Source organism: Ammodytes marinus, assembly GCF_949987685.1.
Source record: "Ammodytes marinus genome assembly, chromosome: 14".
Lineage (NCBI taxonomy): Eukaryota > Metazoa > Chordata > Actinopteri > Uranoscopiformes > Ammodytidae > Ammodytes > Ammodytes marinus.
Window position 1 is genome coordinate 10,031,350 of NC_137218.1, and position 20,680 is coordinate 10,052,029.

A 20,680-nucleotide genomic window follows, 5' to 3' on the forward strand; every position below is an offset into this window, starting at 1 on the left:
CTACAAGACTACGCTCCAACTCCTAAACGCGCACGGTGACGTAGGCAAGGTGCAAACGTGCCCAGGCCACGAGCAGTGTGAGCACGGGCCAGTGGGGGGAGTGGGGAGGGGGGGCGGGGGGGGGAAATCGTGCTGAATCTTCCTGCAGCACGGAACAGGCAAACGGCCCTAGTGTGAGTGGGCCCTAAAATATTTCCTCTCCTATCTGAGAAGATCACTTGAAAATTCTTATTCTAAGTTGACTCTTTTCCTGAAGCTTTTCTGTTCACTGAAGGAGTTCACCATTGTGGGATACAGGTTGGAGTTCTGTGTAAAGAGTGGTGCCGTTGGTCTCCAGAGAAGGAAGACATTTTGGATCCAATGGGAGATCGTCCATGGGCTGACAAAGAAACAAGAACCGCTGAAAAAAGAAGAGACACAAGAGTGATATATGAGTATGTATTAGACACATATCACTTTCTTTGTACCTGGGGTGATTCTTTGCACTATCAATCAATCAATCAGACTCAATTTTAATGACACTTTTCATACAAGAAAATGTAGCACAAAGTGCTTTGTACCATAACATTTTGAAACAGTATAAAATACTGCGACTTGTCCTCTTAGACCTGCTATATTTAAAGTTAAAATATTTTGCAGGAAAAGCATTTATCCTTTGGGTGTTTTATGGTCTTGTTCTGAGGACATCAAATACCTGCTGGTGACAAAATACTGAAAAAGATCTTCGATGTAAGCAGGTGCATGACCCTACAGAGCTTTATAGGTTACGACAAGGATTATAAACTTGACTGGTTTTCAGTGGAGAGATATTACAATTGGTGTGGGGGTGTTGTACTAAAGCAAGTGCAATGGGATACAGGATACCGAGGATCACACAGTCCCCCAGAGTGAGGTGAACACAAAAACATTCAGCTGTCAATCATTCAGAACACAAAGCCTTGTTTTTATAAATCATTGAGCTAAACCACCTTTTACCATTTCAAAACTTGATTTTCAAAACACCATTTATACTTTGTAAATGTATCCCTCACGGGTGCTCAGGTGGTTTTTCAACTGCCAACTAAATTAAAATGACCATATCCTCTACATAATAGGGTGAATGTTTTCATCAAGCCAGGGATTGGTTTTTAAAGTTTATAGTCTTACATTTACTTTACAGAACGTTAACAATTCAGAGAGAAAAAAGAGGCCCATGCTCACCTGTCGAAGAGTGCCTTTTCCCTGCATTAGTTGGATTAACACAAACAGTGGGATGATGGAAATGGAAACCGTGGCGATGAACCAGCCCAAGATGTTTGCCCAGAGTGGGTAAACATAAGTGTTGCTGAACTTTAGCGGAGAGTATTTGACGATGGAGAAGATGAATGTTCCCTGTAATAAGAGGAAAGACAAAGTGGATTAATTATACACGTTACAGTCTCAAAGTATTTTAATAACATCACTGTATTATACAAAATTCAATTTGTCATGGTTTTAATTAATATGGGTCCCAGTGTGACAAGAGACTCCCAAAGTATAGCAAAACACAACTCCCTCTTTCTGCCACTACCTCCACATTTCTGAAAACTTTTGTTTAGACATTTTCCCCATATAATGTCACAAGGGGAGAAGCCACACATGAACTTGAAAATGAGCATGATAAGTGAACTTAAAATGTAACATAAATATACATCCTTTCAGAAATATAATCCATACACACCTTGTGACATGCATAAGGTGAACTTGTTTAATCTGAACATAATTCTCACTGGGTTTGTCCTCCTTTTGTCTCGTGAGCTTACACATTGCATAAACATAAATCGGATGGTTGTAGACTTGAAATAAGACAACAACACACATGGAAGAAAGAGATCAAACGTGTGACAGTGAGTGAAATGACTGAATGCTCACAAAACAGATGACGGGAGTGACGTATTTCCAGCAGTACTTCATAAACGGTAATGGACGATAACCAATCATGTCCGTGATGTTGCCATAGAAACGGTCAGCACCTTCAGTGAAAAAGAAAAGTTATTGAAAAAGTCAACCTTTGGGATGATTTTATCAACTAAGTGTGAGTTTTTTTTGCCTTTGTTGTGACCCAAGCTTATCACATTCTTGAAGAAGAGTTTTGTCAATGTTGTCCATAGGACATAGTCTTTATTGACTTGTTGTAAGTGCACTGACTTACCGTACACCCAAGCGATGCTGATAGACTGGCAGAGGGACAGGAGCAGCAGGGTGGTGCCACTGCAGACATGATGGTCCAAAAGCTGGAGCAGATACATCCCTCCCTAAAACATCAACATCAGTGAACACATCAACAAACTACAGGCTACTAATCATCTAACCTTGCGAATTCATGTAACAGTATGCTTTTGGAAAACTGCCTAGAACTGCTGGGGGCTTTAACGGGCTTTCCTGCTAGCTATATTGAAAAGCACCAGGGTTCCTCACAAGAGCATGTTGTTCTTTGACAGGAACTTGGCTTTACTGAAGGCTTTCCCATACCTACCAGTTAGAGCAGTATGTTTGGCCCAAAAAATATGGAAACAGCTTTTTCTTATTTGTATTAGTTTCTGGTATTTGGAGTGACTTTCCCTCTATTATCTTAGTTGTATTTGTTACTTTCCTCTCTCTTACACTGCTTCCCCCTTTTTTATATTTTACCAGCTTAAAAGGGCCCATTAAGTCCTACCTAAAGAATAAGGTAGAAAACAATTGAAGTACTAGATCTTTCAGCTTTTGTTGATTCTAGTAGCAACTTTGTACAAAGATGGCAGTTTTTGTCAGTGCCCAAATGTGTGCCAGCAGCACCTGAGGCGAGTGAAATCTCAATGAACCTTTGATTTGGTATTGTTCGAGAAACACAGGATGCTCCAGTCAGCCTGCCGTAAATTGTTTTGTCTAATTTCCCAGGAAATCTGACCAGCGGAAATGCCATAATAATATAACTATATAAAAAAATATCGCTGTTTTTGCTGATGTTCTCGTTTGCTGTCAAAGGTAATCTATCATAATCATCAAAACAAAATTGGACAGTTTCCTAAACCTTTAAAAGGTCCTCGTAGGAGGTTTAAGGAAGGGTTTCTCTAACTCTATACTGTACAAACCTCAGTGACCAAGGATAATCCCAGCAAACAGCAGGTACTGCAGATAGCCAGCAGAACCAGCTCACGTCTACAGCCTTGGCGCAGGTACGTTGGGAACAGATCGACCAATGAAGTCATCAGACACTCCAGACCAACAAACTGAAAGGAGCCAGAGGGAGTAAGGAGGTCAAGGCTTCTTTCATTTATTCATTCAATCGATCAATCAGTCAATAATGTATTCATTTGGAAAGGTTCTGCTAATACCTGACTGTCCAATCCAAGCAGAATGATCATGATGAAGAAACACACTGACCACACCTGAGGCATGGGCATCATGGCTACAGCACGTGGGTAGACAATGAATGCCAACCCCGGACCTACACACACATACACAGAATATAACTAAATGTAGTACCGTCATAAATTAAAAGCAACAGAAAAATGTGTCAATTGAGGAATTTCTCTTTCAAATGTATGATATCCAGAAGCTTGTGAGCGATAACATTTTAGTGTAAGATAAATCCACAGCTGCTGAGTTATACCAACACACACAGCAACTTGAGAAAATACAAGAAAAATTAAGGAAGAATATTCAATAAATTGTGTGATGCATTTAAAAAGTGGAGATAAAGAAAATACGTGCAAAGCCTGAAAGCTTCTTGCCTGAAGTTAAAAGGTGAAATATGAATGGAAAAAATATATATACAATATAAGACCAGAAGAAGAGGATTACCAACATCATATGATTTGGTAGCCTACAGTTTTTCCACGGGGTAAAATAACAGTCTCTAGGCAGGATTCATTATCTAACTATTTCTATTACAGGCTCTTCATTCTACTTTTCATTCTCATGCTCACTATAAAGCCAAACTGAGTGCTTACCTGATTCGGCCACTTTAGAAATATCGACTCCTTGTTCGTAGGTCATGAAACCCAAAACAGAGAAAATGGCGAAGCCTGCCACGATGCTCGTGGCACTGTTTAGTAAACACAAGTAGAAAGAGTCCCTGAAAGAGAAATTAGTAAATATGTAGTGGAGTAGAGGTTGGATGGTAACAAAGTGTTGCAGAAGTGGATACTCCTTTTAAAAGCTAGAATCAATCAAGGGTCCCTGAGGTAATTCAATTTTCTTGTTGGATCACTTATTTCCTTATGGAGACGTTTAAAATAAATATAAAGATGTCCACAAGAAAGTATAGTCTCGAATGATGACGAACATTGATGGTGAAGCAAAGTTAACTCTGATTTGGTACAGTTTGGGAAACACAGGATATTCCGGTCCTTTCAAGTTGAACTTCCTTTACTGTCATGTACATAACAATTACATTCTTAGATCTCAGACTCCCACTCCAACACTGCACCAATGTGATATATAAAAAAATATGTATGGAGAAACATTAGGCTTACTTGTAACAGTCATTGCTAAAAGAGTTGTAACTCCCAAGAGAGGTTAGGAACCCAAGGCCCACAGCATAAGAGAAGAAGATCTGAGTGCCAGCATCCATCCACACCTGTTAAGGTCAAACAAAAACATGAATGTGACCTGAATGTGCTTGTCTTTTCGTAGAAGGAACAACACAGCAGTTCTTCTTTACATTTTGGATGTGTTTTCTCACCTGGGGATCTGAAAGGCGAGAGATATCAGGGTAGAGGTAGTACCTGATCCCATGCATCGCCCCTGGAAGGGTCACACCACGTACAAGCAAAACCAACAGCATAGCATATGGGAAAGTGGCTGTGAAGTAGGCTGCCTGAAGGCAAAGAGGAAAAGGAGAAAGTGAAAGCCATCTGGCACCCATCTATAGTGGTAGAGATACAACATGTGCCACATCTATGACTTGTACTGTTTTTTTTAGCTGCAAAGTGTTGATGCTTGTGTGAAAGCTCAGACAACACTGGTCAGATTTCATATATTCATCAATATTTGAACTTTCATTGAGTATAGTTAATATTAAGATTAATAGTTAATTTCTGCCTGCCTTATGTGTCCGTCTATCTCTCAGACACTAGATCAGATTTGTAGTCTGCCAGGAGACACTTAGGTCAGTTGTATAGATAAAGTTGTATCTCCTTAGACTCCAGATTGTTATGGTTCACTGTGTTCAGCTCTGAACAAAATAGCCTCAAAGAAACACGTCACACCGCCAAAGAGAGCAACTCTTTACTGGGAGCTTGGAAAAGCTGCAAGCTCAAGCTAGGATAAGGAAAACATCAGGAGATCTCAATTGGCTGCATAGACAAAACAAAACACTCCTCATTCAAATGCAAATCCTCTCAGTTTTAACCTCACAGTCACATTCTGTTTTTAGATGAAGATCCTCTGTAGTTCAAATCATTCAAAAAGGCATTTGAGCATTGAGTCAACGCAAAAAGGAGACCATTTGCATTTTGGTGAACAGTCGACCCGGAGTCTGCCACAGTCTCTTTTACGCAGCTGTCTTTATATGACTCCAGATGGGTTATGCTGTTGCCAAGCATCTCCTCAAGGACCATGGTCAAGTCTGAGGACATTAAAGGACTCCAAGTGTATGTACTTTATCTAAGCAAATGTGCTCATGCTATGGAGGAACTTAAATATTTGGAACATGCCAGCAGATATTGAAACTGTGATTAACAAACTTCCATACAATTTTGTATATTTATATAGAAGGCAATGCTAGTAGTGAAACAACATTTTGAGTAGAGATGGGCCCCCTAAAGAGCAGGTGAAGTGGTCAAGAAAACAATATGTCATCAGAACACTATGAATATTCAAACCACATGTTGTTTTACTCAGACAGGCTCTATTGCATTTCCTTTCATGTGTTGGATCCGGACCCTCTTTAGTTCATAAGTCTTTAGCCATAAACAACTGCATCTGATAAATCCTCCTGTGGTCCTGCGCTATCACTGATTGAGAGTCATTTCAAGGAAACTCAAAATTTCAACCAGTAACTAAATAAGGGTGTAGGTGAGTTAGTGTGTGCTTAAGGGGCTTTATTCTTTTATATATACAAATAAATGTTTGAAATTGTTAATGAAGTTTTTACCTATGATTGTATACCATTTGAATGCTTAAACATTCAGCCCACCTCACTGTGAGGTGAGATATCAACTTGAGAGCATGTAGGATGACGCCATGGTGTGCAACATTGGAAAAGTCCTTTACTAGACAAGAAGATGTCCTATCAGGAACACTGTGGGCTTTGTCTGTGAACTTGTGACCCAACATCGAAGGTCAAGCAACTGTACTCACAAGAACGTATATGATCAATTAAGGGGGATAGGAAGGGGGGCTCTAGAGTTTTGCCTTTGCCTTTTGTTGTTTTTACAACCTGTGAGATCATGTCATGGGGTTTTTTTACACACCCACCAATGTTTACGCACACATCGTGCTCCTATAAAGTTTCTGAAATTCTGTTCATTCTTTGTGTCAACCATGTATCTCAACTCGGGGGCGCCCTTAGCTCAGTCGGTAAGGCGTCCCCCCCATGGGCCTCGGCCAGCAGCGGACCCGGGTTCGATTCCAGCCCGCGGTCGTTCTCTGCATGTCACTCCCCTCTCTGCCCCATTTCAACTCTGTCTCTACACTATCAATAAAGCATAAAAATGCCAAAAAAAACATCTTGAAAAAAACAAAAAAACATGTATCTCAATTGGAGATCTCAACCATGTAATACATGTGATGCATCCCTTGCTCTGCTGTCGCAAGTAAAAATCTACCAGACTTTGAAGATGCCTGACTCAGATGTCTTTATTGAAACACAGTGACACTGTGTTTCAATGCTGTTATAGTAGAAGTAGTGGTAAGCAAGCACCAGACAGCAGTTGAAGTTATAGAGGCCCATTATCTAAACCAGTAAAGTATGACTAAGTTGAGTCATACTTTACTGGTTTAGATAATGGGTTGGGAAAGTTGTTTTTCTATATGAACTAGTTCAAAGTTCAGTTCACACACTTTAAAATGAACTAGTTCAGTTCATAGTTCATAATTCAAAATTCTGAACTAAGTTCACAGTTCAAAAATGAACTAGTTCGTAGTTATTTTTTTTCAATATGTTTCTGCAGGCTATTATTTTCTAAATAATTGCCACATACCATATAGAACCACAGACAGAAATTATTTCAATAACATTCATTCCATAGAAGCCAGCTGCAGCTTTTACCCCTACAGTCCGATACAAGCACTGAGTAAGTGCATTGGACAAATCAATGCTTGGATGTGCCAAAATTTCCTTCAATTAAACAACGACAAAACTGAAGTAATTGTCTTTGGTGCCAAAGATGAACAATTAAAAGTCAGCGCACAGCTTACATCGGTTATGTTAGAAACCACACCCCAAGCCAAAAATCTTGGTGTTGTCGTAGACTCCGACTTGAATTTCAAGAAACACATTAAATCAATTAATAAATCAGCCTACTACCACCTAAAAAACATATCAAGAATTAAAGGGCTTATGTCTCAGCAAGATTTAGAAAAACTTATCCATGCATTTATCTTTAGTAGACTTGACTACTGTAATAGTGTCCTTGCTGGCCTTCCAAAGAAATCTATCAGACAGCTTCAGTTAATTCAGAACGCTGCTGCTCGAGTCCTCACTAGGACCAAAAAAGTGGATCACATTACCCCAGTTCTGAGGTCTTTACACTGGCTTCCAGTCACTCAAAGAATTGATTTCAAAATACTGATGTTGGTTTATAAAGCACTAAATGGTTTAGGGCCAAAATACATTACTGATATGCTGATACGTTATGAACCGTCCAGAGCCCTTAGGTCGTCTGGGACAGGTCTACTTACAGTCCCTAGAGTTAGGACTAAACGAAGAGAAGCAGCTTTTAGTTATTATGCACCAAATATCTGGAACAAACTCCCAGAAAACTTGAGGTCTGCTGCAACTCTCAGTTCTTTTAAATCGAGTCTGAAGACTTTTTTGTTTCCATTTTAACCTGCAATTTTTATTTTATTTGCTTCTTTTATTCGCTTTTAAATGTTTTATAATGTGTTTTATGTATTCTAATCTTGCCCCTGTAAAGCACTTTGAGTGGCTTTGTGTCTGAATTGTGCTATATAAATAAACTTGCTTTGCCTTGCCTACAGTATATTCTCAAAACAAGGGGAAAAGTTGCTGTTTGAATGGTCTTTTTAATGAGGGATTATTCAAACAAAAATGGTTAAGGTGCAAATGTTTTTCCATTTTTATAATTTTCCAAACCTGGAAACAATTCACATGAAATTTCATTTCATTCATGAGATCAAGATCAAGATCAAGATTTTTATTTAGTGTCCCAAAAGGGCAAATTTGTTCACAGCAGAAGAGGCGAAAACACAAGACAGTACAAACAGTGACGAATACAAACATCACAACCTATGCTTAGGCCTGGGCACGAAAGTGCAAAGTGCAAGAATCAGGGAAAAAGGAAGACCAACATAACAAAGTCGAATTGCCCATGCAGACACAGGTCTTATCATCATAACAAAAATAAATTAAAATCATAAAATAAAACCATATAAAAAACATAAAAAACATAAAAAAATAAAATCATAAAATAAATAAAACCAAATAAAATATGTATAAAAAAATATATATATATGTATATATATATACAGTCAAGTGCGAAAGTTTGTGAACCCCTTGAGCCTTTTGGAATTTTATTTATTTTAACCATTATTAATTCATTTTTATCAATACCAGTATTTTTTATATGAAATAACAGATGTTTGTTTATCAATTCAACATTTTTCTTTTCCAGAAATCAATTGTTAAAACAGATAAAACTAATTATTTGACGAATGTTGTATGTGCAAAAGTTTGTGAACCCTGAGCTGCATTGCTTAAATCGAGCAGGTTGACACAATCAGGTGGGCCAAATTGGTTGATGAAATAGACCAATGTAATGAGAGATCTTTAGGAAATAAATTGGGCCGTACTAGATAAAACAGAGATAAAACCAGGTCAGTTTAGGCTCACCAAAGTGAACCCATACAGGTCAGACATGCTAAAAGGGAAACAAATCTCAGAGGATCTCAGGAATAGAGTTTTGATGTTGCACATTTGTCTGGGGACAGTTATAAATTCATAAAAAAAAATTTGAGCTCCATCGGCCCACCGTGAGGCAAATCATCTACAAATGGAGAGCTTTAAGAGTGACTTAACATCTGCCTAGAAGTGGACTTCCTTCAAAAATATCCTCAAGCGCCACAAGAAAAGTGATTTTTCAGGTAAAAGCCAACCCAAACATTACATCTGGAGATTTGCAGACAATTTGAAACCACCATTATTCACTTGGGAGAAGGTTCTGTAGGTGGTAGGCAGAATTGCGTTTTTGCCCAAACATGGCGGTTTTGGTTATGACCAAACAGTTCAATTTTGGACTAATCTGTCCACAGAATAAGACTTCAGGTATCTCCAGGTGCTCTCTGGCAAAGTTGTGACAAGCAGTTTTGTTCTTTTTTGAGAGCAGAGGCTTCTTCAGCAACCATCCCATGAAAGCCATGTTGACTGAGTTTTCTTCTTATTGTGGAACCATGCACATCTGTCCCAGATGCTGCAAGAGAGGTCTGCAAATCACTAGATGTAATGTGTGGGTTGGCTTTTACCTGAAAAATCACTTATCTTGTGGCGCTTGTGGATATTTTTGAAGGAAGTCCACTTCTAGGCAGATGTTCAGGCACTCTTAAAGCTCTCCATTTGTAGATGATTTGCCTCACGGTGGACCGATGGAGCTCAAACTTTTTTTTAAATAATTTATAGCTGTCCCCAGACAAATGTGCAGCATCACAACTCTATTCCTGAGATCCTCAGAGATTGGTTTCCCTTTTAGCATGTCTGACCTGTATGGGTTCACTTTGGTGAGCCTAAACTGACCTGGTTTGATCTCTGTTGTATCTAGTGCCACCCAATTTCTTCCCTAAAGATCTCTCACTACATTGGTCCATTTCATGACTCAATTTGGCCCATCTGATTGTGTTTACTTGCTCGATTTAAGCAATGCAGCTTAGGGTTCACAAACTTTTGATCATACAACATTTGTCAAATAATTTGTTTTATCTGTTTTAACAATTTATTTCTGGGAAAGAAAAATGTTGAATTGATAAACAAACACCTGCTATTTCATATAAAAAATACTGGTATTGATAAAAATGAATTATTAATGGTAAAAATAAATAAAATTCCAAAATGTTCAAGGGGTTCACAAACTTTCGCACTTGACTGTATGTATATATATAAAAATCGAAAACCCGTTCAATAGTACAGCATTTACCTGCTGTAGGCAGCATTTGTTGCTCGAATCGACGCAGGGGCAAAGGAGAACTTGTATCTATTGTTGGTGGTCATAGGGACACACAGGCGAAGGCCAGAGGGGTATACTACGAAGCAAACTCAACAGAGCCCGGCTCTCTTTTTTTGATCTGGTTCAACATAACACATACCCTCGCTCAGAGCTAACCGGTATCACGAAGGCAGTTATCAACCTCTTATGTTGAACGAGGGTTTCAGCTTCAGGCTCAGTGCGCGTCCCCGTGAGAGGGGGCGTTTGACCGTCATTTGACTCTGCTTCCGCACAGACTGGACTGATCTTGTGCCGCTAACTTTACACAAACGGACTGATTGTGAGCAGCTGAGTAAAACAAAAGTGTGTCGCCAACTTCATTCAAGAGGAAGAGTTTGTCAGTCTGAATTATTACAGCAGAAAACAGAGAGCCGAAAAAAACTCTTACTGCAAATAGGCTAAGGAGAGTGGAATGCTGCCAGCATGGAAATTATTTATTTATCTTGCCGATCGTTCTCGCAGTGCGTAACGTGACATTATAAAACAATGAAACGTTGAACTCGGATTTAAACACTATACCATTTAGCCTAATAGGCTATATATAGGCTACTTTGCTATATTTATAGCACTACGCCTATAGTCCCATACTTAAGAATGTAATTTAAGTCTGACACTGTCCCCAAATGAATAGCCTATGGAAAATCATTTAATTTTGGGCCACATCATAATGAATACAATTTTGATTTAGACTATTAGCCTTTTATTTGAATCTTACAAATACCAATAGGCATACATTAAAAAACCTGTAGTCTGGAGGACAAATATGAACTGTGAGAAGCTTAACCTGCGAGTCTGCAACGATGTCCGAACTGTAACAGCTGTCACCTGTCACGTCCCAACTGTAATCGCTACTTATGAAAAGAAAGAAGCCTACAGTGAAATAATGTTGCAAACTATGATTTTATAGAACGCTTTATTAAGAGCCAGTGTGTGTAGATCGCCAGGTAAAATCATTTGAGGTGAGAGCATAGAGTGGCGCTGCATACAGTAGGCTATGTGTGGGCTATTTTACATTTTCAATAACTGTATGCATGTGGCAAAAAGCCCCAGCGCGATGTTACAGTTCACTCTGCTGTAAGCCTAATGTCACGGCTTCGTTTCGTTCATTAACTTACTGATCAATAAATTTAGATGTAACAGTTTCCTCAGTAAGAATGTAGCGCTCAGACAATATTGTCACGTCCGCGGGATTTCTAAATGTGTAGTTTCCTTGAAGGGCAGCGCTCTCAGAGCCGAATTTAAGCTCAAACTCTGGAACAAAAACTGCTCTGAGCAGGTTAGCCGTGCAGCCTCTGTTACCACGGTGATCTAGCCAGGTAGAAAGAGAGCCACCTTTCGTGATACTGAAAATTCTGGCTTTAGACCGCTTTAGACTCAACAGAGCTCGCTCAGCCCTTAATCTCGCTTCGTAGTATACCCCTCAGATGGCAGCACTCTGTATTCACAGTTAAGAGGGTGGGCACTATCTTTTCGTATATACCTTGGTTTTTTGAGCAACTGTTTGCAATAAAAAGGATCGAGGCCTACAAACTGGGTACCAGTAATTTTCGCTGCAGTTTTTACAATTCTCTCAAGAGAATTGTTGTCCTTGGTAGTGATGTTACCGTACCAGCATATTATGAGTAAGTGCTGCTGCTGCTGCATTAATTTGTTTTTGTTTTTTTGCCGCGGTGTTTTGCATTTTGATGACGCAGGCGGTGCGACGCTGTGGTGGCAGGTGTTGCCAGATTGGGTGTTTTTCCGCTACATATTAAGGCCTGTTTACGATGTCTTTTAGCGGGGTTTTCTATGAAAATCTGTCAGCCGATGAACGTTTGAACGATTATTATTATACTATCTATGTTGAACGACTGTAAGAGCGCCGTTCACAAACGCCAGAATGAACGCGTTCGCAATAACGTTCATCAGGCAGAAATAGCCCTACATGCGTTCAGTTCACGTTTGCCCCAAATATGAACGCGTTCAGGCACAACACAACACTTGGGTTTTAATAAATGAATTAGAAAAATCCTTACAACATTGTTAGAAAATTCCACGGTCAGAAATATTGGTGAATGTTGCTCAGTGTGTAAGCAGCTAACCTTTCCTGTTGACTTGATGCCCTTCCAAACGCAAAAGTAGCAGATGACCCAGCTCAGGATGAGACATAAGACCAGTTCCCACCTCAAGCTGCCCACTTCCTCAATGCCACCAGAGATTTTCAAAACCCGGCGCCTAGGCAGAGAGGGGGACAGATAAACACACCGCCACACATTCAAGTCATGATTGGATCCTCCTAACCATAACCATAACAGGCAGCATTGTGAAACGAGAAGGAGAAGTAAAGGACAGGGAGTCAACAAAGAAAAAGAAACAAGCGTTTGCATTATTACATTTGTGTGACCACATGCTTACTGCCAGAACTCCACAACAGGTAGAGTGGTGTTCAGACTGGATGCCATGCTGAGGCTCAGATTGGAATTGATGTCCAAGCATGAGTCTGGTGTAAGACCACAGAGATAATTACATGTAAATCATTTAATTTGCAGAAGCAGCCCACACAATTCCCAGTTTATAGCACACACTTTAGACAAAATTATATTGCAATGGAATGAGCATTCAAATCCATACCTACTAGCCTACATCTCTGCTAAGAATAAACTCTTTATGCCGAATGAATAATGGTTCAAATAAAGGTGATTATTATTAATTGAGGTAATTATAAAAACAACCAATAGCATCCTAAAGCCTTTGAAAAAGCGTTACAGGACAGACTACCTGTGTTCCAGTAGTTTCCACATGTGGCCCAAGGCAAATCCGCACTGAAGGATGAGAACAGGTAAAAGAAAGCCCATGCGAGGATGACAATGTAAGAGGTGGCGCTGAATGCGATGATAAGGTGACTCGCATAGCCCATGCCTGGAAGATGAAGGAAAACAAAAAGGAAAATACAAAATGAGTCAAGGGGGCGGGCAGATAATATTCTGTTCCCTACAGGTTGTTGTCTTTGTAGTGTAGGAAAAGGTAAGCTAAGCACTAATCATTTGCTCCAAACTAATGCGGTGACAAACGGTGATGTGGTTAAAAGGATACACTTTGTGCGTAATTACGCGCCCCGTTTACGTGAAAGGTATGACAAACCAGTTGACAAATGGGATTGCGCATTAGATATAGTATCATTAATATAATCAAAGTAAAGCATAGGTAAAAAAATAAATAAATAAATAACTTTTATTTACCTTGAAAAAGCGGACAAATCTTTTTCCAGCATGTGATTCCCCCCTGGCTGGTATATTGCCCCAAGGAAGTCTCCAGGAAGAATAAGGGGAGACCGCAGGTAAACATAAACAAGATATATGGAATGAAGAACACACCTGCAAAAAAGAGAGAGGACATTTTTTATTCTTTTAATCCCCCGTCCAAATCTTTCCCAGTTTGGGACACAGGTACGCGCCTGACAAACTGAGAGCATCTGTGGCTGGGTAAGATCTCTCACCTCCGCCGTTTCTGTAGCACAGGTAGGGGAACCTCCATACATTTCCAGGTCCGATGATCGCTCCCATCACTGTCAGGATGTACTCGGCTTTGTTCCCCCACTGTCCCCGTCCATCTAACTTCGTGGGGGTCTGTGGGCATCCCACAGTCGCACACGATGAGTAAATTGCATTTTCTTCCTTATTGGCCATCTCTGCCCCCTTCAAAACACTTCACCGTTAGTTTCCAACAGGCTACCACTTTGCTGGTGGAAACGTTCTTATATTGAGATGTGGTGCGTTGTAGAAGTTCTGAGTTGGTGAAAAGTTAGGATCATTCTATGGGCCCGTGACTCATGGGGGGCCCCCGAAAATATCGGAAAATTAAGCTTTTGTTAAAAAAATCAACGTTTCATCATTCATCAATAGGCCGGATTTACATTTATAACACGTTATATTTAGTATGGAAACAACAAATTAGCGGTAAGTTTCTCTTTTTCTTTTGGCATTAAGTCTCCAGCCGAAGCCACTGTATACCCCCCTATATTTACTTGTAATGGTTCGGTCCTCACACCTAACGCAGCTCGCCACTTTCTTGCAGAGAGTAGGCTCGTTTGATGATTACCTTGCTATTTTGTAACTGTTTATAGTGTCTGAAACAAAGTAAAGCAGAATTCGTGTCGAGACATTGTAAAATGTTGAATTGCAAATAAAGTAAGAATTAAAATGAAAAAATAGTTGTTTTGGATAAGCTAGCACATCACATCTATGCCACTTTGTTGATCTAAATCAAGTAAAAGTAACCTTAGCAGTGACATTTGTTTTATTTGTTAATTGATTAAAGCTATATAGTGGGTAACTTCTGTCGCCGCCATGAGTAATTCTGAGTAATTACAACAACACTGTCGGTGCATTTACGTGAGGTATGCCTTCGGTAACCGTGCATGGATTTTATACCTGCTGTTTGTGTATGAAAAAATAAAACAGATCTAGTGATGCAAGATTCAAGAGGACCCGTCTTTAAACCGTGATCAGTGCATGCAAGATTGAACAATATTGAAGAAGCAAGGGCGTTTTGGATGTGCTTGCAATATTTTATGGTATGAAATCAGTCTCAATATTAATGAATGCACAGAGAAGGATTCACACTTGTATTTTGTGATTTATATATAAATGACTCTCTTCTCACAAATACATTTCAATGCACACACAAATGAAAACCGTCATATATAAATGTAAAATAAATCCATCTATAATAACAAGTTTCACAAACACATTTCCGATCCACACACAAATGTGTCTTGTTTTAAATAAATGTTATATAAATCCATAAATATATTAATTTAAAAAAGATTTGCAATTTTCATCAAAAATGTGTTTGGATGTTGTTACATTTATATACAAACTGTTTACATTTGAATTTACAAAATGCTTTTAATTTGTGAACTTCCTTGCATTCATGTGTGAATTGGTCTGTATTTGTGTGTGGAATTTTGAGACTCCCCTGACTCCGCTGGATTCACAAATGTGTTTTTTTCATCCAGGAACTACCTATAGCCAATCGGATGTCTTCCTCGTTTTCAGCAAATCACATGAGCGCAGTCTCAGGGGCCACTCACACTAGGGCCGCGGCCCCGTGCCAAAGCTCATTTGCATACTAAAATCTGGAACGTTTGGCTAGTGTGACCACCATGGTGACCACGCCACCTTGTATTCCAGCACGGAATTCCAGCATTTATTAAGGATGCATAGTCCATTAACGTCCGCTGCCTTACTAGTTACTAGAATTGCCCACCACTTGGACTTGTAGCTACATAAAATGTGTGAGAATTAACGTGTGGCCTAGGTGTGGGCTAATAAAAGAGGGAGAGAGCTAAACAGGTGAGCGCAGAAAGCAAAGCAAAAAGGTTTTCGTGTTTACTCACGTTCGTCAGATGATTTTTTTCTTTTTCCTCCCGTCAGCTGTCATAACTGCCTTTACGCATGGCGGTGGAGACGCACCCAAAACAACACACCCATTTCTCCAAAGAAGAGTTTAGTAACTTTGGCCAGAAGGCTGCTGGCTTTGCAAAGCGGTTATGTCTAGCTGATGCCTGCTGGAGCTGCCATTCTTTACTTAAAGGCCTACTTCACCGGTTTGAATATGAAGGTGTATTGAATTCTGAGATCCTATGTAATATAAATGTGCAATAAAAATTAAAATCGGTTCATCCTAGCCTGAGAAAAGGCAGAAAGAGTGTTTTTTTTAACCCTATATTTCTCTTTCTCGTGACATCACAGAAAGAGAAATATAGGGTTTAAAAAAAAACTTACTTTGTAAATATTACTGTGATGTCACAGTAAAAGACATATTTACAAAGTAAGTTTTTTTTTAACCCCACATTTATACTACATAGGATCTCAGAATTCAATACACCTTCATATTCAAACCGGTGAAGTAGGCCTTTAAGACTTCACCGACCCCGTGCTGATTGCCGATCATGTAAGTCACTTATCAACTTAGCTGTACATTACATTTTACTGTCTCATTAGCTTTAGTTATGCTACTAAAGTGTATTTCACTTGTGTGTGTTGCTAACATTTAGCCCTAGGCCCAGTGTTTGAAGCTAACGTAGCTAACGTTATTATCATAGTAGCCTATACCGAATGTTTATTTTTAGCAGGTCATGCTAGCTACCTTGATGACAATCACACAAAATATAGCCACTGAATTAAGAATTATATTATACCCTAACGGAATATCTCTGTATTACAGCATTACAGACAGCCTGTGCCAGAGTGAATGCTAGTGTTGAGGGCTAATGCGACATTGAGCCTGAACCCCTCATCTCAACCCGGGACACTGGAGGACAGACGATGTGACCTACACCTGCAGTAGTTAAAGAACCATGGAGAAGAAAAGGAACAGAGGTATGATGAAGAATCTACTCATGCTAATGTAGTTAAAGATATCCTAAACTACATAGAACTCTCTGTATATTCTATTTGATTGTTTCACTTAATAAGCTTATTAGGTGAACAAGCACACTGCATTTATTCTTCTCATAAGGACTGTTTTCTTCAGTGTGTCATCATTGTAAATATATTACATTTCTTCTTAAAAGCTGAAACAAGGTTTTACTCAGACATCTCGAAGTGCATCTTCACAATCTCACACAAGTATTCATACCCCTTAGACCAGGGGTCAGCAACCCGTGGCTCCGGAGCCACGTGTGGCTCTTTCATCCTTCTGTTGTGGCTCCCTGTGACTTTGTTCATTTTAAAATCTAATTCTGAATTTGAAGATTATGGTAAACTTGTAACATTTAAATAAAAAGTTTTTAATATTTTTAGCGCGGCCCCGAGAGCAGTCGCTGGAGACAGGGGAACCACGGCGCACTCGGCCACGGTCTGTGAGCGAACGCATCCACCCCGAGCGGGGGATTGTCCTTCGCGCTGAGAGAGAACCACAGCGCGCATTGTGTTCTCCCGTGTGGAGAATAGGTCGACTTCCGCCTTCCCAAACTCGCTCCATATCTGATTGATCAGATCGTGGTGCAGAGTCCAGTCTCCTGGCCCCCCACTCGACATTATGTCTGCCCCTCTGTTTAGGACACCGGGGATGTACACTGCTCTGATGGAGAGCAAGTGTGTGTGCGTCCAGCATAACGTCTCGCTATGCTCAGCTGCTGCGCTGAGCGCACGCCCCCTTGGCGATTGATGTTTGCTGCTGTCGCCTTGTTGTCCGTGCGAATCATTACATGTTGATTTGTTAACATTGGGGCAAAGTGTTGGATTACTTTCCACACAGTGAGAAACTCCAATGCGTTTATATGCATGATCACGGGGGCAGGCCAAGCGCCGCCCACTACGTGAGACTCGCAGGTTCCTCCCCAGCCCGACAGAGATGCATCCGTGAACACTGAGATGTGTGACGTTGCTCTGCCCAGCGGCACCCCTCTTGTGAGGGTTAGGGGTTTGCCCTATGGGGGAATGGACACTTTGCGCCACCGTTGGCGCACTGGGTCGATGCGCAGGCGAGAAAACCATAGGTTAAATGCAACATAGTATAGTTTTTTTGTACATAGCATACAGGTTATATGTATATATATATACACATATATATGATGTCAAAATGGGTTGTGGCTCCGAGTGCTTTCTTTTTATTGGGAGGCGGTCCCAAATAGCTCTTTGAGTAGAAAAGGTTGCCGACCCCTGCCTTAGACCTTTCCACATGGATAAATCACACGTACATTTATTTTATTGGGATTTCATGTAATAAACCAACACAGCATTGCTTATAATTGTGATGTGGAATCAAAATGATACATAGTTTTACATTTTTTATATTTAAATAAATAAAAAAACTGAAAAGTGTGGCATGTAAAACAAGTTCAAGTGGTATGATAACTTTTGCAACCCACTGTAGACCATTTGACAACAGTTAGCCAGGCCTGTGTGTAGGGCTGGGCGATATGGACCAAATCTTATATCACGATATAGGTAATTTTATATCACGATATGGATATATATCACGATATAGTATTTTTCCTTAAAATTCAATGGATTACAATAACCGTACTGAACTTTAATCACATTAGATTATTTTCATCTTTTGCTTGGAACTTAAATTTCCATACAAAAGAAAAACTGGTACAAAATACCACACCAGTCTGGCTTTAGTCAGTCAGCGCAAAATAAAAATGACAGCATCAACCAAATAGCCTACATTTTCCAATTGATTAGCCTATATCAAAATAATGAAAGACTTGAATTTTCCTGCAGTATTTGCTCATCTTCATTTAAAAAAGCTGTCAAAATTAACTAATGAGCAAATGTCTGGTAATACTTTAACTCCAGCTTCAACACAAATAATATTTTCAAGTTTGACATGTTTTAAAGTTACATAAAACCAGCCTTGCTGGCTGTCTCCAACAATAACAGCACGGGGGTGAAGCCCCGAGTAGGCTAAAGATGTCATTATTAGCCAGCTAGCTCACGAGAGCTAACCCATGTAGTTTGCGGCTTAAAACAAGCCAACTCTGCGTTCATTTGATGTAAATTGCTCTGCTTCTCTCTGTTGTTTTTATTGTTGCTTTTATTTTATATTGCTCACTACTGCTTTTTAAAAGTTTTAAATGTCTGTATGGTGTCTTTGAGTGCAGTGAAAGGCGCCTTTAGATAAAATGTATTATTATTACTCTGGAAATATTTTGTCTGTTATGTTAACGATCTCTACATTAAATTCAGTAAAATTATGTTCTGTGTGTGTGTTGGCATTTAAATACATTTTTTACAGCGTAATATATTTAAAATGCATTATTTTAAATGCATTATTAATGAGCTATAGTCTATATTAAGTTGTGTTAAAGTATGTTTTACTGTATGTTTTATTATACTTTACTTTTAGTGGCTCTTCAAGTATACTTATAATAATATCATGAAAAAAGAGCAAATTTAAATGAAATTAAAGATCTACACAGAGAGCACTTCAAATGTGACTGAAAGGGGATTTTAAATATAATTTAAAGTAATAGGGGAAGGTGGGGTGATTTGTGCATTTTGGAAGTTGCAAAACCCCTTGTTTCTAGAAAACCGTGGAAGAAATTGGAAATGTGACCACATATTTAAGAAGAGCCATCCATTTGACTCATCCTGTAAAGAAGGGAGACACAAGGAATAAGATATAAGCACATTTAAGCTCAAAAAACTGTGTTTTGCCTTTCAAAGTAAAATTTCCATGATCAAGGTTTTTTGATTATTGTGTCTGAACAATTATAGACACGTTTGAAAACATTTGACACATGTTTTAGTGCTTTGGTATGCTACACTTTGAGTCTATATAGTTAGCACAATGTCAACCCTAAATTGCTGCATCATGCCTATTATCCAAAATTCTGGGGATGGGGTGATTTGTGCGCAAGGGCCTGGGTGAGTTATAAGTAAGTAAGTAAGTAAAATGTATTTATAAAAGCACATTTATGACAGTTTGCACTGTCCAAAGTGCTGTACATAGTGCATTCAGTAGGTAAACAATGAAGGTAAAATAACAATAACCAAAATAAAAGACGTAAAGCCCATACATCCACATAAACACAGATAGTAGTGCAGAGGTAAGTAAGTAGTGCAGAGGTTAATGGGGAGGAAACACCAGGGTGTACATATGGGTTTTGAGCCTTGATTTAAAGGCAGAAATGTAGGGGGAATCACATTTGTCAGGTGGCAGTTGGTTCCACAAGCACGGAGCAACTAGTGCAAAGTACATTTCTGAGAGTTGTGCCAGTGGCATGGCTGTATACGCTGGTCACCAAAAGAAAGTGATTGTCTACAGTAGCTCAGAAGAGAGTGACATCTCAATTCCACTTAACGACACCACTGATGAGAGTTCAGATGGCCAGAAAGATGATGATGGTGACTTTGTCATTGTACGTGGGGTGATTTGTGCGACAAGACAACTTTTTTTCCGAAAGCTATATTTCTTAAACAGTTTATTCCAGATCCAAAGTTTTTATTGCCAGGGATGCACAACATCCTGAAATATATGTACATATTTGAGTTGGAGACATAACTGTCAAGGCCTCACTTTAAAATCACTTTGAGTAAAAAGTTGCACAAATCACCCCACCTTCCCCTACACTAAATTGCATTAAAGTTCACTTAAAGTTGTTCCAATTTAACACAACTAAGTACACTTAATTGTATTTCTGTTCATTTAAAGTTGAACTTTAGCATATCTAAAAGAGCACTTATCATACTTAAAGTTGTTCCAAAATAACACACTTAGTATGCACTTAGTATTAGAGCACACAAAATGCAATAAGTATGTTTGGGAAAAGATCTACTTAAGTATACTTCTTTTCGACCTGG

The 20,680-nt window shown here is 39.3% G+C and overlaps 1 protein-coding gene across 1 annotated transcript; it reads right to left on the reverse strand.

Moving 5' to 3' along the window:
• Window positions 1-265: 265 nt before the first annotated feature.
• LOC307260626 (sodium- and chloride-dependent GABA transporter 2-like) lies at window positions 266-17,404 on the reverse strand (the record flags this gene model as incomplete). Its single annotated transcript, XM_080040900.1, has 15 exons — window positions 266-400; window positions 1,201-1,371; window positions 1,891-1,991; window positions 2,171-2,273; window positions 3,093-3,230; window positions 3,336-3,448; window positions 3,954-4,078; window positions 4,479-4,582; window positions 4,688-4,822; window positions 12,464-12,596; window positions 12,777-12,861; window positions 13,140-13,280; window positions 13,601-13,735; window positions 13,858-13,987; window positions 17,204-17,404. The coding sequence occupies 15 exons, from the start codon at window positions 17,402-17,404 to the stop codon at window positions 266-268; spliced, it is 1,950 nt and encodes a 649-aa protein (XP_079897026.1).
• Between the last annotated feature and the right edge of the window lie 3,276 nt (window positions 17,405-20,680).